We start from the raw sequence: 27,181 nt of genomic DNA, 5'->3' as shown, positions 1-27,181 counted from the left end.
ATCTGACCTTTGGCCTCTAAGTGTGACCTTGACCTTAGGCCTAGTGACCTGGATCTTGCGCATGACACTCCGTCTCGTGGTGGTAAACATTTGTGCCAAGTTATATCAAAATCCCTCAATGCATGAAGAAGAAATGCTCCGGACAAGGTTTTTATTCTTGTATCCTTTGACCTCTAAGTGTGACCTTGACCTTAGACCTAGGGACCTAGTTCTTGCGTATGACACTCCGCATCGTGGTGGTAAACACTTGTGCCAAGATATATCAAAATCCCTCCATGCGTGAAGAAGATATGCTCCGGACAAATTTCTTTAAGAAAATATGATAAAGGGGAATAACTCAAAAAATAGGCAAGGTAGAGTTATTGTTCTTGCACACTGCACTTCCTCCCAATGTGTTCTATCAGTGTATGAAGTTTGAAGAAAATCTCTCCAGTACTTTTGGGGTTATGCTCCGGACAAAATGTTTTAAGAAAATATGATAAAGGGGAATAACTCAAAAAATAGGCAAGGTAGAGTTATTATTCTTGCACACTGCACTTCCTCCCAATGTGTTCTATCAGTGTATGAAGTTTGAAGAAAATCCCTCCAGTACTTTTGGAGTTATGCTCCGGACAAATTTTTTTAAGAAAATAAGATAAAGGGGAATAACTCAAAAAATAGGCAAGGTAGAGTTATTGTTCTTGCACACTGCACTTCCTCCCAATGTGTTCTATCAGTGTATGAAGTTTGAAGAAAATCCCTCAAGTACTTTTGGAGTTATGCTCCGGACAAATATCGTTGCGGACGCACGGACGGACGGACGGACGGACGGACAGACGGACGCACGGACGGAGAGCATTTCTAATATCCCCTTCACCTTTGGTGGGGGGATAATAAATAGACGAACAATTCATGTAGTCATTCAGTATATTTCATAATTAAATCCACCATCTATCAAATTTTTCGTCTGAAGCAAAAAGTATTTTGGTGCCAAATTTCTAAATATTCACAAACAATATTCCTGAACATGTTTTCATTATAATATTGTTTGCCGTCTGTGTATTTTCTTGTCCACATTGGTCTCTTGGAAATGTTTCAATAAGACATCTGACAGAATTTTCTTCCTCATAATATTTTGTTTCTGTCTAAATTTGATATTTCATAATCATTTTTGTCAGCATTTCTAGCCATCAATCAAATGAAAGGGTGTTCTGCATTCTTAGACAGAGCTATGGAACAAAACTATTTGCAATTGCATCTCTCTGCAAAAGCAATATTAATTCAACTGGTGGCATTAGTCGTTCAACTGTAATAAATCATGCCGTACCAAAACGGAAGAATTTTCTTTCGTCGTCATTTAAACTAAAAGCAATGCTGCAACACTTCAAAAACTTGAACTAATTTTAAACTATCCAAATTGTGCTACTCACTCTTTGTTAATGCAAAGGTGAGAGAACTTCTGTTAAGTACCGATCATGGTGATTTTTCAAGTGATTTTTCAAGTGTGCTTCCTTCCGTATTTCAAAATCAATATGATTTTATTTGCTGTATCAGAACCCTTCTTTTTCTGTTAGAGCCTTGAAATCATGATATCTAAGAAGATAACACACGGCTGAGGACTTCCATAAATAATTAGGTTATAAGCAGTTGTTCCAAAAATCAAATAAACAAGAAATGTGGAAATTCCACGAAAACCAGGTTTCCAATTGCATCATGCCAACAGGTTCTTAGCATAAACCATTTTTCTATTTTAGTAACAGTGACCCAAAATACAATCCAAAGCCAGTTCTTATATTTAAAGTTGTAAACTCGAAACTAGCTTTTTGATGATCAAACTGAAAAAAAAAATCTATTTTTATTATAACTATGACCATTTTTTTCTATTTTTAGTTACTCAATGGCATTAAAATGACCGTTTTTTCACCAACAAGAAAAAAAAAAAGAAGAAAAAAAAATTTTTGGATCTCAGTAAGACTTGAACCGACACCCAACAATTCCACAGCACAAAAATCTATTTTCTCTTTCAAATATGACTCAATTTTCTGTTCTTGTTATACTGACCTTAACCCTGATCCAAGTGACCTCAAATACATTCCCAACCTTTTGTCTTTGATAAAAACTATCTACACACCAAGTATACGGTCAATAAGTGTTCCCAAACTAAAGATACTGAGTGGAAGCCATTTTTCTATTTTTAGTACCAGTGACCCCACATAACATTTAAAGCTAATTTTCAGATACGCTTGCTGTACACAAAGTTTGGTGGCAGTAAGTAAGTCCAAACTAAAATTATAAAGCGGAAACTACCTTTTTGACGATCACATTGAGAGAAAATCTATTTCTAGATAAAAAATCTATTTCTAGTATTTGTGACCTTAACCAAATGGCATAGAAATGACCTTTTTTATCACAAATAGAAAGAAAAAAAGAAAAACGTTTTTTTTTTTTATCTCTGTAGGATTTGAACCGACGCACTTCCGTCCCATTGACTAAAAGGTAGCTTTGGACCAACGCTATCGAACACTGCAACACCGTGGAATTTTCTATGCGTGAATTAAATAAGTTATCCTGACTTTGAACTTCACCCCAATGACCCCGTATACAATCCCAACCTTGGTTTTTCTATAAGCTACCTACAGGCCAAGTTTAATTTCAATATATCAAATTGAATGCAAACTAAAGTTACTGTGCGGAAACATTTTTTTTCTATTTTTAGCAACAGCGACCTTGACCTTGAGAGAAATTACCCCAAATGCAATCCCAACCCTTGTCTTCTCATCATCTATCTACAGGCTAAGTTTGGTGTATATAGCTTGTTCCAAACTAAAGTTATTGTGCGGAAACCAAGTTTGACGACCTCATCCAACGACATACCCCAGTCTAATAACCGGTTTTCTTCGAAAACCTGGTTAAAAAACATAAGTTTCAAAAACACTCAAATTCTATGTGAATAAAAGCTGCTTCAGTTCAAATAAAAAGGTGAAACATTTCCAATTATTATTAAAGTATAAAGTGTTTGAATAACGTCACTTTTATAATTTCAAAACATAACTGTCCTTTTTTCTTTTCGAGGAGATTTTCAAAAATTGAAAAATAATTACTGAATTTAAATTTCAAAATTTGCGAAATTGGCCTTTAAATTGCTTTCTTATATGTTCAGAATACAATCGTAAATTTAGATTTTTTCGTAAATAGGAATAATTATATTACAGATCATTTCAAAAGAACGGAAATTATCGAGTCCTTGGTTAAAATATTTTACGTCGGTGTACAAAAACCTTTTGTGTAATTAAGATAATAACCTTTTTTTTTAATTTTAATAGGTAAATAGAAAAATAGGTATGTATTTAGGTCACCTATTTTTTTTTATTCAAGTACAAGTTCAATCTAAAGTTACATTGTGGATGTGTTACCTTGAAAAAAAATATCACATATGTCCACATGTCAGCCTTTTATGGACAGCTCTAATTTCTTGCATTTAAGTAACTGGCAACTATCTAAATTAAAAACATAGAGAACTACCTAGGTTGATATTTTCTCCGAGCAAGTTATGTATATAAGGAAAAGACAACAAACTAACAATTTTGTCGCGGCTCGTACACTATAACAAATAGACGATAGCCTTTGTACTCAGAGATTCTCGTAACTCTGAAAAAAAGGTGTAAGATTAAGTATTTAAAGGTCTATCAAATGACCCTGGATTAAAATACAAACATTCATTAAAACAAATACTATTCGCAAACGAACATGTACTAAATCTACTAGTTCAGTGTTGGGCTATTTAAAGTGATATATCTTTATTTCGGATCCTCAGAAAAAAATTATGTAACATGTTACTATGGCTTATCATTTTTAAACGTTTCATACCTTTTTGTACGTCAAATTATTGTAATAATTTTACAGATATATTTTCAAATATAATCATACAATTCCATCACAATTTTTAAAGAAGCAGTTAACGTTTCGTGCATTACACTTGATTTAAATAGTGCTTTAAAGTAAATAAAATGTATTTGAGCTGCACCATGAGAAAACCAACATAGTGCATTTGCGACCAGCATGGATCCAGACCAGTCTGCGCATCCGCGCAGTCTGATCAGGATCCATGCTGTTCGCTAACGGTTTCTCTAATTGCAATAGGCTTTGAAAGCGAACAACATGGACCCTAATCAGAAGTCGCAAATGTTGGTTTTCTCATGGTGCGGCTCATTTATGTCTGATAGATCAAAACATATTGAATGTGAGTACTTAAATCACATATCTCAAAATATGAACATAGTTCATCTATTGTTCCTAAGGCAACGTCACTACCAGTACAGCACTGATGTCATTTACGAATGACACAAATATTTGACAAATTAATTAAGGTACATCAAGTAATTATAATTTCGGCTGAGGTTTATGTCAAGCCGTATCTATGTTGCTTCTATGTATTCACAAATCCTGACGTCTGATACCCAGGCAACTATCAACAAGTGTCAGACAATATTCATACTGTCTGTGTACAATATAATTATTTTGTCAAAAACCCTTTTTATGATACATTTATTTAATTATAAAACTTCTTCTGCGTGTTTTCGAACATACAAATACTTTTTTAAGATTTTGATACTTTAAGTTATGGCATATAAGTGACAACTAGTCTTGTAATATGAATCATATGAACAATGTCATATAACCTTACAGAAATGTCAACTGAATTTCATCAAAAACAGAAATTCGTCAAAGAGATTTAGATGTAGCTAAGTTGAACAGCATTAAACTATAAGATTCTTTCACTGGTTGTAGGTGCAGATGGGAATTTCCGGCCTCGGGTTACCGCGTAAACAGTTTCCCAAGAGCCGGATATTCCCATCTGAAATTTACGGTGCCCCTAAAGTGACATGTTACACTTTTTTTTTCCAATTAGGTAATGTGAGACTTTTTTATTTCGTTTAAACGAAATAACTTATTTCGTTTAAACGAAATGATTAGTTATTTCGTTTAAACGAAATCATTTCGTTTAAACGAAATAAGTTATTTCGTTTAAACGAAATCATTTCGTTAAAACGAAATCATTTCGTTTAAACGAAATAAAAAAAGTCTCACATTACCTAACTGGAAAAAAGTGTGTAACGTGTCACTTTAGGGGCACCGTAGAAATTACAGCCAGTGACAGAATCTTTTTCTTGCATACCATATTCAAGAAATAAAATAAAAAAAATCAATCGAACGGCTTTCTTTCTAGAACCATTTCTTACAGAAGCGTAATCAAACAAAGCCCGATAAACCAACGTCCGTAAACAGGAAAGACGTCATGACGTTTCAAAGACAAATAATAATGTTTAGTTCCGGTTTGTTTCATCAGCTGCAGTGTTACGTTATGAATTTTTGATAAAATAACGCTTTTTTTTGAATCGAGAAATATACTATCAGGAACAAAGAGGAACTGTCAAGGTATTGGATTTTTATTTCCCTTTTTTGAAATTAAATACGATTATTACATAAATCTTCTACATATATGTAGTTCGTAATACGTCATTTACAGCATGAAAGTCAACTTACACCCGGGGGTGTAAGATGGATTTTTCCAGCACTGGTAAAAATATCGGATATCCTTGTCTGGTGTGCAAGAAAAAAATCTATCAGACAAAGTAATTGCTACCATTTCTAAAGATGCATAATTCCAGTATGGTTAACAATTGAAATGATGCGTAATTCCAGTATGGTTACAATAATTGCCTTAATTTAGGTTTAGGACTGTGATTTATCACTTGCGAGAGTAGAAGACAAAAGCGATAATTATATGGGTTATCCAGGCTGTTTTGGTTTTATAAATGCTAATGATTTTTGCAACTTGTTCAGTTATCACTTACTTTTTATTGCTACAAATGATTACAAAGTTTAAGATAACGTTTTTTTTTATTTAACAATGCCAAGAAAATCTTTTCATTATTCAAAAATATCTTCATATTTTTTTTTCTAAATAGAAAATAACGTCTTTTAATAGTTTCGTATTTATTGATGAAGGACCAGGTGCATACACTTGGAAACTTATGAAACGACCACAACAGAATATGAAGTGATACAAAACAAAATTGGCCAAATGGTTCCACTTAATTAAAGCGCTTTGACAAGTACAACTTTGTCTCAAGTGTAAAATAAAACATTTCTGATTAAATTAATTTTTGCGTCAGCTTTCATGAATATGTAGACTTGAACAAACAATGATTTGCACATCAAACGTACAAAACAGCTGCCGCAAGTCTTTTCCAACGACACATGCAATGCACTAGATTAGTATAAATCAACGGTATGTCTGGCAATACCGATAGCACTGCTAATGTTTCTATCCTTGTCAATGAGAATTGTTGGAATTTATGTTTAATTTGTACGTTATTTCATTCATGGAAAAAACTTGGCTATCGGCAATATCCCGAACCTATCGCCTGTCTGGCGGACGACGTAAGAAATACATGATGGCATTATGTACTGAAGTATTATCATTGCAGATTCAGCTAAAGTAAGTATTCCAGTTACCGTTGAAGATGCCATTTACACATTTATAAAGTCTCTAAATTGGATTTTTATACTTGAAACATGTTACAGTAAATGTTGATTTCTGCTCAACTCGAGACTAGAAAGCTTGGACGATAACATACGTTTCCGCCTCAATCCATGAATAGGTTCATTTTCATTGTGTTTAAAAACATTATTTTCATTTCATATACAAATACTTGAAAAGGGATTGAAATGTTTCAGACAAGTTGTATACTTATTTATGTAAAAGGTATCATACCCTCTTATGTAAGTCATATACAATGTTTATATTCAACGCTTAGCTTGAAATTCTATCACCTGCAAAAGAAACAGCATTCATTGGGTCGGCCTTTGGAGCTAGAGGGCGTGGACGGTAGCTTGCACTTCCACTACCGTTAATGAACAGGCTCAATCAAACCGAGCCTGCAACATTTTCATTTATGTCGTGTTGGGCGACCTGTGGTTTTCCACTTTATATATTTGTAATTTCTGCAAGAACATATAGATATGACATATAAAATTGAACATATGTTCGGTGAGTATGCCATCAAGTTTTGTTTCGATTAAGTATGATTGTATGTCAAAAAATAGCAAAATATAAAACTCGGTATCCATTTTTATTACTTAATATATATACTTTCGTTTTTGAGACACCGTACGTCACTAATGTGAGGTCATTAAATCTTCAACAAGTTACCACTTATTCGAATGTAGATTTTGATACAAAGGAAAAGGTTGTTTTAAATCGGTTTCGTTCTGATATCGAACTTCGAACGCAATATTTTATTGTTGATGGTAAGCCTGTATACAGTTATTATGACTGCTTTACGAAACACACTATTTGTAAAATGGCTGTCAGAGACTAAGTAAAGATCAAGGAACAAATTTAAATACCGTAAGGATTGACAAAATGTACTGTTCCTTAGTATATGCGTTTTTTTTTCTTAAAGTGCCTTTGTATATACAAACTGCAGACTTTTTCACAGCAATTTCCAGGTCCTAATTAAATAAATTAAAGACCGTCTACAAGTGTTGACAACTCTCACTTGGAATTACTTGAGAGAGCATCGTTATTTTGCTGACTTTTTCAATTTATCAAATACAACTGTAGACTACCTACATATATTGCTTTTGGACTCTTAATATGCAATTACAAGTTGCTGAATCCGACAGGCAGACATGCAAATGAATATAATCTTACACTTAAAATTCAAGATTAACAACCCACGGTTGTATGTGATTCACCTGTAAATGTATAATTTGTATTTTACAAAGAAAGTCACAACCAATACGATTGGTCCTTAAAGTTCATGGGGGAGGCGTTCGACGTAACAAACGGTTTAAAAACCGGCGAATGATGAGATATATAATAAATCAGAAAACAAGAGCTGTCTGATGACAGCGCGCTCGACTTTTCGAAGAATTGATTGAAGAATGGGGTCAAAACATTTCCACAGATATTCAGACAAAAGAAATAAATAGATTAGACAAACAATGTTCCTGTATTTCTTTGATTTCAATAAGTCTTGCACTAAATGGCAATGTATGAACCAATTTCAAAGTCCAAAAAGGGCCATAATTCAGTCAAAATAGTTATGTACTCTTGCTTACAGATGGAAATCATAATGATAAACAAGTGTTCAAAGTTTAAAAGCCATATGTCAAAGAGTTTTGACAAAACGTGGACTTGTATATAAACAGTACCAATTTCGAAGTCCAGAAAGGGCCAATATTCAGCCAAAATAGATGACAGAGTTATGTACTCTTTCCTACAGATAGAGACTATTATACTAAACAAGTGATAAAAGTTTCAAAGCCATATGTCAAACACTTTACAAAAAATATGAACTGGTACGGAAAACTTAACCAAGATTTCTAAGTCAAAAGGGGCCATAATTCAGCCAAAATCCTTGATGGAGTTATGTACTCTTGCCTATAACTGGATATGGTGATGGTAAACAGGTGTTGAAAGTTTCAAAGCTTTATCTCAAAAGACTTTGTCAAAATATGAACTGGTACAAAATATTAACCCAGATTTCTAAGTCAAAAAGGGCCATAATTCAGCCACAATCCTTGATGGAGTTATGTGCTCTTGCCTATAACTGGACATGGTGATGGTAAACAAGTGTTGAAAGTTTCAAAGCTTTATCTCAAAAGACTTTGTCAAAATATGAACTGGTACGAAAAACTTAAGCAAGATTTCTAATTCGAAAGGGGCCATAATTCAGCCCAAATCCTTGATGGAGTTATGTACTCTTGCCTATAACTGGCCATGGTGATGGTAAATAAGTGTTGAAAGTTTCAAAGCTTTATCTCAAAAGACTTTGTCAAAAAGTGGACTGGTACGAAAAACTTAACCAAGGTGTGACGCCGACGCCGACGTCGACGCCAACACCGACGCCGACGCCGTGGTGAGTAGGATAGCTCTACTTATTCTTCGAATAGTCGATCTAAAAATGTATGTTTCGTAGTAATCACTGATTCAGAAACAATTAGTGAATTATCAAAGAGATGTCAGAGAAATGTATGTCTTATTACATGTACATTTGAGGCAAGAGTGTTACCTACATGGTTCAAAAAAAAAGAAAAGACTGTTTCCTTTTATCTGTAAATATAATTAATATGTCTGAATTAAATTTTATTTTAAGATTGGCTGGTGTCCAGGGAGACTGTTAAACCTTTCATATTCAGTTAGATACATTTATTCCAAAATACTTTTGTGCAGATCGATTGTTTTGTTCAGATGGAATTTTCAAAATATCTGTCATGAGATTAAGTAATTAGATAATTGATTTAAAGAGCAACATTTTGCAATCAATGTCACAGATGGTAACAATATAAAAGAAGTTTCCAGACAAGTAGGTTGCCTTATTGTTTTGTACAGAAACACAGAAACGTGACTTAACAATTATTGTACTTGGATCTATGACTCAGCAAAATATAGACCAGACCATAAACATGGATCCAGCTTAGCGTTAAATAACATAAAGTATTATGTTAATCAAAGACATTTTGTCGTACAGGTTCTCATAAAATTCTCATTTTCTGACGTTGATTTTTAATAGTACTTATTATTCTAATTGTTTAAGCAACCATGTACATGTGGCGAACAAAATACAATACGTAGCATAAGTGATCTTATTATGAAGCGAAATAATATCTTCATTTCATTAAAACTTTAAGTAGTAATAAAGTGCAACTAGTAAAGTGCTCATATATATATATCGTCCCACAATATATATATATATATATATATATATATATATATATATATCGTCCCACAATATAAGTTACAAGACATAATAATCTCTTCCTTTTAGTAAGATGCTTAATTTTTGCGCTGTCAGTTGCAGGCTAAATTCGGAATATTTTCGGAATATTTTCCGAGGTTTATCACTCGCGAGGAAAGATTTTATTATATTGAAACTTTAAAGAGAATTCCTATTTTTTTCTTTCATAGATTTTTTTAAAATTCATATTATATATGATAGGAAAATTTGTGCTGAAAACAATGAACAAAAAAAAACAAAAAAACAATGGGTCACCAGGCTTGTTTTTGTGAAAAATTGTTTTGAGCACACCCACTGTTGCTGAAACTGCCAGCGGTTTTTCATAACTTTCTGCTTTTTTTATAAATAACAACCAAAATATGCATCAAGACGGCACAATAAAATTTATTCTTTTTACAGATTATATTATATACTTATTTGATATCTTAGTCATATTTGTAATACTATATCCTTACAATAATGGGTACAAATGAAAAAGAAATCTTGTTTCATATTCACTTTTGTGAACTTTTTTCAATGAAAAATACCATAAATAACTTTTCATAGATTTTTTTCCTGTTTTTCTTGTGTATGAATAATTGTATTGTGAGCATAAAAATGGCTAAAAATGTATGGGTCACCAGACTAATTTTTATGTTATTGAGAATCGCTTGAATACAACACCTGTTCGGACGAAAAATGGCGCGATCCTGACTAAATTGATTACATGTTTATCTGGTAGAAGTTAAAAAAAAGTTTAAAAAATTCTTAATTCTTTCTATAATTGAATGCTAATTAATCTGAAAGGAGATATTGTCTTATCAGTACAAAGTCAATTGTCTAACATTATATGAACAACACTGTCTTTGTACTAAAATGTGATGTGAAAACACAGCCACAGAAATGGCAAGATACATGTCAGGCATGGTACATATCAATACAACAAACCGGTATCAACATTTGATTATTGATAAAACTTATTAAAATGTTATTTTATTCAAGATGCCTCATATTTAAGATTATCTGCCACATGTTTCAACAAATGTTGACTTCACTTCAATTTTCCATGGAAAGTGTCGGCTGCGCAGATAGATGCGCATAAAAAACTATAGGAATTCCCTTTAAATGCACCCAATTTCTAGCACGATAATTTCTTTTTTCAAATTCATTTTTAGTTCTATTCTTCCTTTTTGTTTATTATTTGCAAATGAGTTTTAGGATTGTCATAGCATTTTTGTGCATGAAAGCCACTTTTAAATTTGTTTATCTTAGCGTAACTGAACACAGAAAATTAACACAGAAAATAAAGAAAACAAAACATTCTGTGTACGGTAAATAGCGTTATCTCTAATTTTTCATTTTTCCATATGCACAACAATGCAGAGAATATAGATCATGTTTTAACTGATCTTTTTCTATATTAAATTGAATTAATCTGATTTTTCAGCATCAGTTTTGGATTTCTGACACAATATTTGGAAATGATTGAGATGTGATCACTAAAATGATTTAATTAATAAAATCTCAACAATTTTGTTCTCCGTATTTAGAAACGTGTGAATTAGGTATTTCTATTCTTTGTATACGTATCATAAATTGCCTCAAAAAATATTTATACCATTGGACACGACTCAGGGCAAGTACACTTGACATAAGTTTAAAAGTACTTAAAACTTGAAAACCGTCCATCGTCCTTGCATACTATTATAATTGTTATTTGACGTCATTTTAAGGATGTAATTGGTGTAATTAAACTGATAATACCTGTTCGGTTTTAAAACTTTTACATGAGAAATTGCCATGAAGGTGACACCGTCTTTTTTGTCAGGCGTATTTCAATAAAAATTACATTGTTTAAGGAACATGTGATAATCAGTTCATAATGCCCATTTTGCACAACGATTTGTATAAATTCCAGTAATTAAAGGAGAAACAATTAAAATCAAATTAGGTAGTTAGTTTTAAACGATTCTTTTTTCTATGACATTTGTAAGCAAGTCATGTCAGTCGCGTGTTCTTTTGTGGTACACCTCAACACGCATTTGTCTCAAAACAAACTGCGTTGCTAATTTCCATCAAGACATTCATTATTTATATCAATAACCAGAAATAAAATATTTTGTCATGCCTAGTATGCCCAGTAGGGATACGTCCCTTCTTAATCAGGGGCAGTGTGTTGATTTTTAAGACGTTTTGATCGCAGTATCCCCTGCTCTTTTTTATGAAGAAAGGTTAAATATCTTAAGTTCTGCAAGCAAAACGATCCAAGCATAGAATCTGAAATTGCTGTAAGGAAAAAACAACTATTGAAATAGATCGTTAACTTCAGTGTTTGCGAAAAAAAAAACTGTAAATCTTGTAAATGTAAATAACAACAAAACTACGGACCAAAAAAGACAAAATCTAGTATCATTAATTTTATTTGTCAAAAACTAAATACATGTTCGTATTATATAAGTTAATATCAAACGTAACTTTAAAAAATACCACTCAATACATTTCAGAACACTTCAATTCCAAACATAAGAACACGTCTCATAAAAAGCATTTCCAGACAAATGGTTGGGTTTCCTTAGTCGTGAATAATAATTGTCTATACGCTTTTGAGAATGATTTTTATAGGAAATAATGAATTACAAATTAACCGCATGCACATCGCAGCTTGCAATTAAGCTCAAGTCAAAATGATGGTGTAGAACAACGAATATATTACAAAAACAGGTAACTTGACGTTATCTAAACAATCTGTGGCATGCATATCTTATACCATGAACAGTAAGCAATTTAAGCATCTGCGATATCTTTATACTTATTCTGTAGCGTTTTATTAATTACTTATCATGTATGGGTTATTTAAGATAAGATATACTAAGTTGAAATAGTGCATTATGAACGCTATGTATTATACAACATTTTACTTCCTGTCAGCATTTTCTTATCACAATAACGTATCCTAGTGGTAGAGTCACGCTTCTTCCAGTGCGGGGGGTCATGGGTTGGCACACCAAAGACTTGAAAAAATGGTTCTAGTAGCTTTCTGAGTTGGTGTTATAGAGATGATAGTTCCAGAATGTCAGTATAATGTGTCTGGGCGAAGTATCATGTCACATGTGTACGGCGTGATATTCCAGTGAGGACACACCATAAAGACGGGCACTGTGCTCATTGCTACAAGAAGCTACCGTCGTTTTTCTGACTGAAACATTGTTTAAAAAGACACTAAACCCGAAAACCCGAACACATACACACACTCACATCTCAATCATATGTTGGTCTTTTGAAATTGGTATTGTAACTGTTACCTAAAGATTGAAGCACAAGAGAATAGTGAATATATGTTAAACTATTTTTGCATTAGAAAACAGTTCATCAAAGGAACAATGATTGCAATTCATAGATGATTTATTACTTACTTACTAACTTACTATATCTTAGAATATTTACAGAGTGTCAAATCATCGCAGCCTATATACAAGGAGGTGACTCAGCTGAAACCGCTAACTGTATCAACGTTTCAACAATATCACACAGTCTTTGTACACTATATGCCACGATGCCTTTAGAAATAAGTTATTGGTTTAACTCGCACATTTCAGCTTCAAGAAGCTGGGGGTTGTTGCGCTTTTCATTTCTCTCATCAACAGGTTCAATCAAACACAAATCAGACTCCCTGCTTTAAAACGGTCTGTTCACAATACCGTATGACTGCCATAAAATTCTAAGGCGCAGTTACTAAAGACCTATTACATGTAAATGTGTGTCTTTATATAAGAATAGAACGAGTTTTCAAATGCATTGGTTAACCAAATCTGAACCAGTGGCCGTTACCTATACAGTTCCTACTTGTAATGAAACCATTCAATGCAAAACAAAGCAACTGTTGCTGCAACAAAATGAAGACAAATGTCAGGAAAATGATGACAGTTTTCATGTATAAGAATAACGTCTGTTTTATGATATGAACTTAAACAACGTCGTTAAATATTACAGATACGTCGTTCAAACTTACTTGAAATACCAAAATAAGGTTTCTCTAATTTTGTGCCACAATTTGAGAATTTGTTCCGTAAACTAAACTGCAAACGTAACAGGGAAAGTTTTTATGATAACAAACTATATTGAACTACATTTCGTGTCGTAAAGGCATTTGTCAAAGAATAGATATTATTATAGCCCATATGTCAACAAACTCTTGATTTGAAAAAAAAAAAAAATACAAATGTTATGCATATGTGTACTGCGTATACGTGACAAAATCGAACGCTTGAAAATTCAGAACAATATAGTATTCTAAACTAAACGATGTGATATCAAAACAAATCAAGGAAAACCATCTAAACAATACTATTTGAACGGAAATACTGACATGTGAGTCAATAGATATGAAAAGTAAATGAATGGCACTGTTCAATCATCTATGTAACTTAATGATGACGAAGTCTCCAAAGTCTCTTACAACAGAACAAATAGCCGAATACCTGATTAAAGTGTTATATTAAACAAAAGATGTAGTTATCATGTTTTAAGTTTGTTATTATTTTCAGATTAATTAAATTGTACCTTTTCTGGGATGCAAAACAAAAACATAACAAATTACTTCGAGTCCAAAACAAAAACATAACAAATTAATTCGGGTCCAAAACATTGTGGTGCATACCGATTCGTTGAAATATCTTTTTTTCAATAATAATGTGACATAAAACTGAACTGAAAGACAACTGTACTAATCAGTCTTACAGTAACGCCTGTCATTTGCATTGAAGAGGTCGTGCTGGATTCTGTTTTTATAGTTATATCATCTGTCAGTGATAAATCACATAACTGTTAATTAAAAGCCGGTAGATCGGAACATGTAAAGACTGATAGAATACAAAGATGTAATTAATTGCCTATGTCTTGTTGATATAATATAAACTGCAAAATACATCATTACAATTGTCAGAAGAAACATGGAACACTATGACCTGATAATGTGTGACATTATTGCTGACTTGTATAGCACAATTGATTTCTTTAATGTTCTACTTCCATTTTCTTTAACAGAGATTGCATCAAATCAAAATGCTTGTTTACAACCAAACAAAACAGCGCCTTACTACTTTCAAATCTAAGACTAGTATAACCATCATAGCTCTTAAAGAAGCCGCTTTAAAGTCTTAGTATCCGTTTTTGAAGTATACTATTTGTTCTTTTATCTCTTGTGATTAGTGTTGTAAATATCGGATTAGGTTTAATAATTTATCTTTCTGTCGTTTGGTTTTATATGTCTTGCCATTAATTTACGCGAGATAATGCGAGTATTTGACGTTTACGATAATTACGCGCAGTGTTATATCGTTAGAATTTACACATCTTACTTGTTAAAGAGCACTTCAAAGACAAGCTGTTGAAGTTGAACTAAAAGGTTTATATAAGTGCTAAGCGGATAATCTTACAATATTAGTTGTTGTGACAGAAGCGGTGGTATATAGTTTTTGCAATTTGTTTGGAAGGATCGTTTTTTGTTTTTTTAGTCATTAAGTTGTCGTCATCAGAATCATTGAATGATAATGATTATTGTGGGTTTCCACGTATTTCATGTTGTTATTTTGTTTCATTTAGTCTAACTGGTTCAGTTCGTTACATACATTGTATGACAATTTTCCAGCAAAATACGTGACCATTCGCATCTTTAGCACAATCTGATCTACTGCAAAACCAACAGAATTGTTTCTCTTGTACCCAAGAATTTCACAAGCACAAAGCACAGCATTTACCGTCTAACAGTGGCGAGAAGCAAGTGATTGATAATTAGAGACTCAGTTACTGATTATGCCCCTATCATCTTTCATGAAATAGAAATACAAGTACATTTTGATAAACATGTTCAGGGGAGACAATCCATTGTAATACTAATGTTGTAATAGTTATTCTCAAAACCGTGTCACAGAGTTGATAAACTCAATTGTGATTATTTATTATACAGTAGATATTTTTAAAGAAAACGTCAAATATTATAACATTTCAAACTGTGACTTGGTCTACTGCTCCTTAGCCTTAAATGTCTGATACTCTTGCGTCGTAGCGCTTTAATTCAAGAATAAGCGTCCATAACGAGTTTAATTAACAGACGCTAAATTTCAGAAAAGGCGGGAAATTTGGAATAAATTGCTCTTGGTGAGTTATTGACTTTTACATGAAATAACCGTTTATTTTCATAAATGTGAGCTGTTAGTTTTGTATGACAATTATTATGGAACGAGATCAGGGTGTACAGTATTATAACGGCCACGCTTCATTAAGCACAAAGAAATCAAGCAAAATAATATGAAAATTGGTTTGACTGAGTTTGTTCGTGAGCTAAATATGCGTTACCTCTCACGCTCCCTTGTACCGGCTTTAGCAAAACTCACGTCTTATCTAAGAAGCTTCTTAGTACTAAAAATGTGACATTTCATAAATAGCACGTACCAGACTCTGTTATGATTGAGACATGTTACTGTAAATGTTTTTTTTTAAAAAAAATGTACAAATACTTTATTTGTTGTAAATACTAGTACTATTTTTGACACTTGAAGTTTCAATGCATATGTGCTGGGCGGTAATAGTATTCTATACAAAACAATATCATCGAACATTAAATCAATATCGTAGAAGTTTAATCGAAATTTGACATATAGCTTCAGTGTAAAATTATAGGCAACGGTAATGTTATATTAACCTAAAGAACCAGTTGCAAGAGAAATATTGGCTACATTTTGTACCTATTCTGATAATAAGCTCATTTCTAGTGTCTTGGGAGAAGCAATTAGCTACATTCATGTTTCTTACCTATATGATATGTAACAGCTTTATTACTTACGAGAATATAGATACACGGAAGTCAGACAAATAAAGACATAATATGTTTTAGAATTAAGTTTTGTTTTCGTTCATGAACGGTATAAATGTCATTTTGAAGTTTTCCCTGCTGATTTCCAATGATTTCAATTGGTATACATTGTAGCATCATTTTTGCTTCACATTTTCTTTACTGTTTTTACTCTTTTTATAGATAATGGAGTGCGGGCATACACGGGTATTCTATTACGTTAAATGAAAATGAAGCGATGACAAACAAATATTGGCCTTCTTACATTTCTATTGTATAATAAATGATAACATATCAGTGCATACGTTAGTTATCATGCACTAACAAAACACTGCTTGCGAACTTTAACAAACAATAGGTACAAAACATAAACATACATTTCAAATGCTACACACATTATTATAAATCAACGGTACGTCAGGCAATGCCATTAGCACTGCTAATGCGGTGTAAATATTGCAGTTTTTGTTAAATTGAATGTGAATGTTAGGTATGCACATTATTATTTGTATGTATTTTTATTCCGGGAAAAGACGGATTTTTGTAAAAAGCTGTAAAGCTCTCATTTGTTTTAAGGAAGGTGTCAAGAGTACAGGGTAATGAAAAATGAATTAAGATATATTGCTGAACGATTAATTTACAATGGCCATTCTATATGTACATATTATACCACAAAAATATTTTCATACTACAAAGGTTTATATACTATAATTATGTTACGAACATTACATTTTGCAAGTATCTATCGATCACTCGTTAATCTCCGACAATATGTTAGGGCGTTTTCGTAATTCCATGTAATACTTTTATCGGAAAAAGTTTGCTTACCCAAACACATTTTATTTCATACATCGGATACAAAATTTGGCAAAATACTGTGTCCGTTACATTTTTACATCTTCGATATGTTCCGTAAAATCTTTCAAGTTATGAAATAAAGACAAATCTAAGAATAAAGGGATGATAAATAAGGTCACTACACTTCCGAATTACAATGTTTATCCAAGACTAATAGGAAATGTTAGGTGATTGTACGCACCACTGAGTTGAAGATGGGACTATATAGAATTGATCATACACCGTGTTACTGTTATAACCAACACAAATTAGCGTAGCGGTAACTCTCAACGTACCTTCAACTATTTTACCTTTGAATTTTATCGTTATACCAGCTTATAAGTACTTATATGTATTAGTTTTGACAATCTCTTATATCTGATAGACCCCACTATATATCTCTATCAAAACAGAGTCAACAGTTACTGGAGACTGTTATTTACGATACAAATTAAAAACCTTATCATTTGTATAAGAACGGTTGTTAAATGTTATTTCCTTCAGTTTTCACCATTTCATATCGTTGATAAAAGTAGATAGGGCAAGTTAAGCATTTACAATGTTTGTATAAATGCTTTTGAAGATGTCGACATGATCAAAAAACGAAGTTCAAGTACATTGTATATGTTTATTTCTTTTTGACAATGTTTTAAGTACATTAATTTTTAGCAATAGTAAATTTTGCAACGCGGTAATTCCTTTGCATACAACGGTTCGATAAGTCAATGACCTGGCTCGCTACATGCTACAAAATTTCAAAAAATTGAATTCAAACATCCAAGACTCTTGTTTAGACATAAAACAAGACAATATCTTCCAACAAGCTTTCTCATAATAAATATTTCTCTACTAAGTCTTACGTATGCTACCATTGGGAGATTCTTCGTAGCCGCAAAACTCGACAAAACTTCTCAAACCTTTCTAAATGTACACATTTTGAGCCGTTTCATGACAAAAAATGTTTGAACAGACATTACAGCATATTATGGAAACTGTGGAAAGAAATCTTTAATTCACCCATCTCGAGATTGTAATTTTATTGCATGAGTAACTGAACTTACTCCAGAGCTGATGCAAAGTAGGATTTAAAACTGAAAAGTTTTATTGAATATTTACAAACAATGGTATAGTTCTAACTGATATCCAATCGGTTTTCTTCAGTTTACGACTCCCTGCATCCTGTTTTTGATATCCGATAATCTCCTCTGCAATAAAATGTTTTAACGATATCCCCCATAAAGAGTACTGTTACGCTTAATATCCTGCTTTTATGCCAAATCTTACTTTTTATTCTGTCTGTTTCAAGTGTTTCGTTCCGTGTGTGTGTGTGTGGGTTGTGTTATTTTTTTACTTTCAGAACCAATCGGATCTATGTCAAATATAAGAACATGATATCTGTAAGTTTTATCCTTATGGCAAAGCAGTACAGTCCTTCAACGGTCGTGATTTAACAAATGTCTTTCGTAGTTTAATAATCATCATAATATCATCACTTATATTCAAAACAATGGTTAAACACTTTAAGCACTTCTGAAACATAAAGCGATCACGCTTCTTACTAACATTGACAATTATTTTTATACATATTTTTACCCTAAATGTCTTCATAAATCATAGGAAATTTTCAATTATTAAAGACCATTATCTATGTTTTAAATACATTATATTTTTATCTGTCGGGATACTGAGTCATAACAAAGTGCTCTTTCCTTGTACTATAGCCAAAACGTCTTATAGGAGATTGTTTACATTTAGCAGTGTCAATATAAATGTTGGGTTTAAGGTGCACGTATCAATAGACTACATATTTACTTTTAGAACCATAGTAAAATTTAAAACACACGAAAATAGTCACGGGTAAGATTTGTCTAGCTACCGAATATATTCTACACTCATTAATTTCTACATTTTTACTTTTACTATTTCAGCAAATTCTTTCTTAACTCTGATTATCAATGTTTTAACATAATTATATCGATTTGAATAGCTCTATGAGTAACAAATAAGGCCTAAGCACAAAATCCGTGGTAAAAACCCTTTTCTTATTTTGTTTACACACCCCTGAAATGGAAACGATCGGAATTTTCATTTTCAACTGGTGTACTATTATATATCCGCTGTATTCAACGCTTCAAGTTAGTAAGACATTTGATATCAGATTGGACATAAAGGATATTTAAACATTTCAAGTATTTAAATTATATGTAATAAGGGTCACAACAATTTAATTAATATTTGTGATGGGTACATTCATCATTGAATACAAATGATAACAATGTTATCATAGAAGAAATTAGGTATATAAATATCATCACTCATGCCTTCATTTTAGATAAAATTCAAGTGTAAATAATATATGTTTTGATATTCCTTATATTTTATGGTGTTGAGAAGACGATATTTTTTCCCAAATATTTCGAATACCATACTACGTATTACATGTATAATAGACTATTGTAAAGTTACATTACTAATAACATGTTCACACGAAAAGAGAACGAGAGTTCCTATCTGGATGATATTCACAAAATTGTGATAATTCGACACATTTATGTGTTCCTAATTTCATTTATTTTCGTTGGAAGATGGTTATGATTTATAATGAAAAGAAATATCTAAATTCTGTCGCATTTTACTCTGTAAAAAAATGAATTTAGGATAATACATTTGTACTTTAATAAACCTTATCTAACACTACTACAGGACAAGTTTAAATGTTTATGTTTAATTAAATCAGTTTCAATATTTACTATACAATTGAAATCGCAAGGCTTTTGTACTACAAGAAGTCTTTTATATGTATTACAAAGTATTTATCATGTAAACAATATTTCACACATGAAATGTATTTAATAAATAAAACCATATAAGTATAGACAAACAATATTTCAAGTAACATGGTAGCAAATTCACACTTGTCCAATTATTTTATTTCTTAGTCGGAAGGTCATTAATTTCACACTCAAAATTCAAACAGAGATATAATTGCAATATGTAATCTCACGATTCAAAATCTAACTGACTGGACCGTGCGTATTATTAAACCAAATTGAAATGTATCCGTTTCAGTGTAAGCAAAGAAATGATTAAATAAAAAAGCACGTCACAATATCTTCAAAGGGTGTCAACGACAAGTTCACACATTTAAATTTCAAAAAGAATTGAATTAAAAGATGGAAAATATTTCTTTATTTCTGTGTAAGATCTAAATATTTTTGTTCAGCTGAACATCATATGCGATACCGGTATATTTACGAGTGGTGCATACCTTTCACAATGTGAATATTAAATGCGGACTGTTAAATCTGGTGCTCATGGGTGTAAGATATTTCGCCACAAATTTTTTTTCCCTTTTATATCTTATGTCTTTTTCAGGTGATTTTACCAGCTTATACCAGATATTTCCGCACAGTGCCGTACATAGTAAGCAACGTCACACGTAATTCTATGACGCCACAAAGTAAAGCTATATATCTGAAATGTTTAGATTTCTTTTACATTTTAATACAACGAACACGTATCTTTATGAAGGTATTTACACACATTATTTATGTATATTTTGGAAAGCATTCCTTATTATTAATAATTATATGATTCGCGTTCAAGTTTTGTTCCGCAACATTGAAAAATTTGAAATGGTAACCCCACCGCTTGAATAGTGAACATTTTCGAATACAATGCACCGTTAAAAAGCGAAAAACGTCACAAAACGAGCTGCTCGTAGTAATACGTACTTACACGTAGTGATGCCAAGCAATAACTACCAAAACCTAAACAAAACGAAGAATAACACGCGGAAATATGTCTTAAAGACAGATCAAAGCCTAAGTAACACACAGTAGTTGCTTAATTCGCTTTAGTATATTTTAGTAGTACGTTATGATTACGTTATAATACGTTTTACAACGTTTTAGTAGTTATATGCTACGTTTATTGAATCACGTTTGTTTTGACCAGTCCGCAACAAACGTGTCTGGAGAAATCATCGTTACGTGTATAACCTTACCTTATGCGTTTTTGTTCGTAAATTGCCGTATTATTACGTTTTAAAAACGTAGTAATACATAGCCCTTTATACCTGAAAGTGTGACTGGGGCTTTTATGCTTGAATAATTGTCGAATGCTTCTTCAACACTCCGAAGACTACAACTTCCAGACATGACAATTATATTTTTTGTTCCACTTATGCTGATTTCATTCTTTACTCATTGTTTATATAAGTGAACTACAATCAGTATGTCAATATATGGTCAAAACTCTATTTCAGATAATCCAACTACAAGAGTATAAGACACAATGTTTTTTTAAGATAATGAAATTGTCGCATATAATATTGTTTTTACTCACTCTCCAGTTTTAAAGGCAACATGTGCGTGTTAGATTGTTACTTGTTCACATAGAAATAATAGTTCATACAAGTGAGACAAGTTATTAAATGTATTAATTAACCGAGTTTATGTATAAGGCTGTACCACAAGAGAGTACTATCGCATGTAGACTGGTCATTAACATCTTCCCTGTCCAAACTGTAAAAACTGGTACAACACACGCTGTGTAATTGAGACACACCTATAGGATATTTGAAAGGTTTCAGTCGACATTTTTCCTCAAGATTGATGGAAAATACATTCGATTATATTATTATATGCACCATGCATTCAAACAAATTTTGTTTATGGACATGCTCTATCAAACTGAGTGTACTATTATGCTGCTTGGTTGTGTTATATACTTCCAAAAACTTCATTATGCATTTCAGGCCTCACATTTCATGATTAATTATGAAGAGCAACTATTTTCAACATGAAATAAAACAATTTAACTATATTTTGCTGTCTTTATGTCGGAAGTAACTCCATTTCTGCAGAGTGTTGATACAAATGCCAGATCAATGTTGTCTGATATATGCTTTAATCGCTTTGCAATAAATGTTGACAGTGCCTCTTATTCATAGTACTTAAGCTATATTGAAGGCATTGGAATTGAAAATACAAAGTTCTAGTAGACACTTCTTATTTTAGATATTGGTGCAGTGAACTGCATAAAGTTCATAATCTGAAAAAAAAGGAATGGTCGAATGAAATGATCCTGGGTAAAATATTTGAGGAAATTGATACAACGTCGAAAAAACCTTTATTGTAGGCTTATGCGGCTAATTACTTTTCATCTCCTTCAATCAATACAGCTTTTTACCTCTAAGAAAATGCGTGGCGGATTGGGTCAAGCTATAATTGGACAGGAATAATTAAACTTTAAGGTATTTAACAAGCTTTTGCATCAACTTATACAATTCTAGAATCGAGCTAGATTATGATGACAGAAACACATTCTGTTAGAGAAATCATAATTAATATTTCTTGTTATTATTATTATCTATATATCATAGATACTGTTTAAAACTATAAAACTAATAAAGTCATTTCTAAAATTTTCAAGGTAATGAATTTGAATCTGAAGATTTGTTTAAGACTGAAGCCTGTTAGACAGTGTGAGGAAAGTATGGCTACACAGAAGTGTACTTAAATTGAATAAAGCAAATGATAAATGTAATAAATATACTGAATTCAATTGCATTGAATTAGTTTCCAATATACAAAGCCATCACTGTATCTGTTCACACATAATAGCTTACAAACTGCTTCAACTGGTCAATGAAACAGATATTGCTGTATTATATACAGGGGTATTCAATATGTCATGTCTTAAAGAAGACATTTCCCCTTTGTATTAATTATGTTATATCATACAAAGAGGTTGATTCCCCAAGTGCTATAAAATATAACTAATAATTTACAGCGAGCGTCATCTCATTGATAGATATGACGTTTCATTTACCGGGAATTATTACATCGCGACAGACGATACCATACTGTTTGAGTAATGAGACATAATGCCGTATCATATATGTTTCCTATATGTATCTACTGATCGCCAATAGAATGTAACACTCCAGAAAACTGACGACATTTATCATTTATTTGGCATGGCCATGTACAAATCTATCATATAATTTTGATGTAATAATGTATTGATTCTTGAACACTTTTAGTGTCTAAAGGACTACACAGTGTAACATCTCTTCTTTTTTTTATTTTCGGTAAGAAAACATGTTTTACTAAATGACTGCATATGGTTTTCATGTTATTGAAATGCTCTAAAGTATTGAAAATGAGGTCTCAAGAATAATTGTTAATATGAAATAAAGAAGGAACTGAATTGGTACAGTGTAACCTGAAAGGACTGATTGCACAAAATAGGAAGTGACTACTCAGAATGAGTTACATGTGACGTAGTCCATAATGTAGTTCCATGCTGTTGATGAAATCTGGTGTAATGAATCATATAAGGATGTCGCAGTAGTTTTATTGCTTATTGTATTGAGAAAAGACCTTGATCATTTTCATTGTAAATTTCCAGGGTTTAGTTTTATTCATTGAGAAAATGTCTTACTACATAAGCGCAAATGCTAAACGGCAACTTTCATGGGAGCATTTCAGAGGTAGGTGTTTTAGAACAGATTTGTTTATAACATCTCATTATTTTTTTTGGTAAGAAGACATGTTAAACTAAATGACTTTATATGGTTTTCATGTCATTGAAATGCTCTAAAGTGCTGAAAATTAGATCTCAATATCTCATTGTTTAAATGAAATAAAGAAGGAACTGAACTGGTATAGTGTAACCTAAATACGCCGATTTTATCTTTAAATGGGACTGTGTGTAGAGATTTATCTTCCTTATGTATGTTCGTACGATTATCTACGATTTCTTAACTTGAAGCTATAAATTCCTACAGATATTTTAGGCAAAAGGTGAGTTGTCATAAAATAAGTTTACATTACATTGTACATCACAGTAAAAATTGTTTTAAAACGACCGCCAGACGAATAAGTTGTGAAATATTGCAACAAATTCTAAAGACGAATAATTATTGAACGAGCAGGTTATACGAGGCAGTATCAACACCATGCTGTATTTAACACTTTTGAGGATAGAGAAAACGACAAATTCCTTCACACACTCTTCTGGCCAAACCAAATGAAGGTTGCGTAGAAACAAAGAACCATTTCCAAAAATGTTAAGATTCGGTTTAAAATAACAAAAAAATGGTTTTAAAATGCTTATTGTTTTGATTATATAAGTATTTTTTGAATCTTTGTGGCATGTGTTAGTTATGCTCTCTAAAATGAAGTATTTCTGCGACAGATATAGAATATGAAACAATAACGTCGATTCCTTATTTGGGCAGGTTGTTATAAGTTATATATGATTTTATTCCTAATCACTTGACAATGATTTTCATTCTCTAGACATCATTGCCGGCTGGCTAAGTAATGTATATATGTAAGGTAACATGTATTAGTTAGACAGCTTAATAGCAATAACATTTTCCAAACAAAATTGACATATTAGTAATAACGAAAACAATAGAAACAACGTTTAAAAGTTAAAAAGTTAAACCTAGCCATGTTTCATAAAAATGCTGCTAAATAATACGTTTATTTTTTTTAAATATCTCTTAAGTTTCATTATCATGTTTATAACCTTTGCTCAGGTAGTATATCATTTGTATAAATGATCACATATGACCGCATATAAACTTAGATACAATTCGAAAACAATTATCGTACCATTCGCTTTTTATTGAAATTCTTCAAGTTTATGGTGGTTAACAATAATAAAACCAAACATAAGTGTCATACCATTTCAAACACACAAGGATAGTCTTTGTACCTTTAGTAAATGAAATGATGGGTCAAGATATTGAAAATTCAAATCAAGCATTTTCAACATTTCTTCTGTTTATACATTTAAATCAAATTTAGGTCAACATGCCCGTTTCGACAATTTGATAATCCTTGTTTAAACAATTTTGAGGAATGTCATTATGTATGACAAAAATAGAATATTTTAAATGGCCTCGTAACTGCCTAATACAAGTTATCTAAAGAGCTTAGCAAATACAAAATATACTGGGTTTTATTTAATTAATTTTACTTCTATTTTATTAATATAATTTCCTATCCCATCATATGAATTTGTTTGCAAATGTCTTGCACATTTACGAAATATAACTCTTTCCTATAATAAAATATATATCTACTTACGTATGCTATTAAAGGCAGATTCCACGCAGCCGCAACAGTGGACTCGCAATGACATGACACATCAGGGCCAATAACTCCTATAGTCCCCATTCCAAGATGTTCCGTCATTGCATTAATTGCATTAACGGAATTCCCACTTGTGTCATTAAACAAATATTCAAGCTTATATCCCTCCAACATTGACGAGTTCTTGTTAACATAATCCAGCGCCGTGAAAAAAGCCCCTGCAAATAACTGTGCTCGTCCACTTGTGGAGCAAAGAAAAGATATTCTAAGCGGTATCCTGCCGTCACCAAGAACTATACTTACACAGACAATTACACTCCAAATCACAAGGAAATCTTTCTTATTTACTAGGAGTTTTTGCATACTTTCAGATTTTACATTTAAGTCATTTGAAAAACAACATAGCTCAAAGAAGATGCAAAGTCGTTAGTTCGCCAGTTGAAAGAACTTTATTACTTCACATTATCTTTCTTTATCACTGCAAAACAGAATTGTGATACAAAAATTGGAACACTTTCAGATCTACTTTTTCAGAATTTTCTAAATATTTACAAACAGTATTCCCGTATAAACGGTTTTCAAATACGTTTCTATCAGCTTAACGCTTCTCAGTATCGTCTGCTTCGTCTCCATCTCTGGGAATTTCCATTACAAAGTATTTTAAAATTTGTTTTTCGCGTGATATCTTGTTTTTATTTCCAAACTTGAATATATCTTATCCTGTCCTTGTCAAAATTTCTTACTTCTAGCTATTCCCATAGCGTCATTATCATTGCGTGACCGAACTTTATAATAAATAAGACCGATATCCTTTGGTAAAATCATATCATTACGTATTATTATCCCTAAGTTACAAATGTACGCGTAGTATAATTATAATTATTTTCTTTCGTAGTCACTCACACTAAAATTGTGTTTAAATATTTCAATACTTTTCAAAACATTAAACAACCTAAAATTCTTACTAATTTACATCTTGCTTTATGTTTATCCGAGGGTAAAATGATCCTTTTATGTTATTGTAATAAAATCTTTTACCTAAAACAAAGCCAATATTCAATCATTTAAGACTACTTTCTATATTTAGATACTTAATTGTGTCGATAGCGATCATTTGTCAAGTGCTAAATTATACTAAATTCGCTTTTATAAGCTTTAAGATACGGCCAGTGAAAGTCTGTTTACTGTAAGCGGTAACAGTAGGCGGTTCGTATTTGAATAATGGTGATTTTATTTGATGTTCGATTGATATTTTGCCTGCCAACAGACTGTGAATTTATAAATAAGCTTTATTACACACACTTTTTTATATTATGTTAGAATGCATGGCTTATAAGTTAGATAAGCGGATTTAAGAATTTCGTCCAGTACAAAGTTCAATCTTGTTAGCAGAGATAGTTATAATTGCAATTTTGAAATGAAATGTACTTTGCAATGCCATAAAAGAGGAAAGTGATCGGATCATTTTCATATACAAAATGATCAATAACTGACAACTTCACATATTGTATATTTACTGAATTTATTTGTCTTTGGGTTATGAAATGTGATTTATGAGCAGAACAAGGGACCTTTAAACTTTCAAGGACTTGTTTTCCAATATTAGTTGAAGG

The 27,181-nt window shown here is 32.0% G+C and overlaps 1 protein-coding gene across 1 annotated transcript in view; it reads right to left on the bottom strand.

Annotated features, from left to right (window-relative positions):
* The window catches only part of LOC123539743 (guanylate cyclase 32E-like), a 133,302-nt gene extending 106,751 nt beyond the window's left edge, over positions 1-26,551 (bottom strand). The window contains exon 1 of the mRNA XM_053544804.1: positions 25,563-26,551. Within this exon, the coding sequence (XP_053400779.1) occupies positions 25,563-25,931 (369 nt within the window). The 5' untranslated portion in view covers positions 25,932-26,551. The remainder of the gene's footprint in view (positions 1-25,562) is intronic.
* Between the last annotated feature and the right edge of the window lie 630 nt (positions 26,552-27,181).

The sequence above is a fragment of the Mercenaria mercenaria genome, chromosome 1, assembly GCF_021730395.1.
Source record: "Mercenaria mercenaria strain notata chromosome 1, MADL_Memer_1, whole genome shotgun sequence".
NCBI classification, from domain to species: Eukaryota; Metazoa; Mollusca; class Bivalvia; order Venerida; family Veneridae; genus Mercenaria; species Mercenaria mercenaria.
The sequence above is the reverse complement of the archived record's forward strand: the minus strand, read 5'-3'. Positions and strand labels throughout refer to the sequence as shown.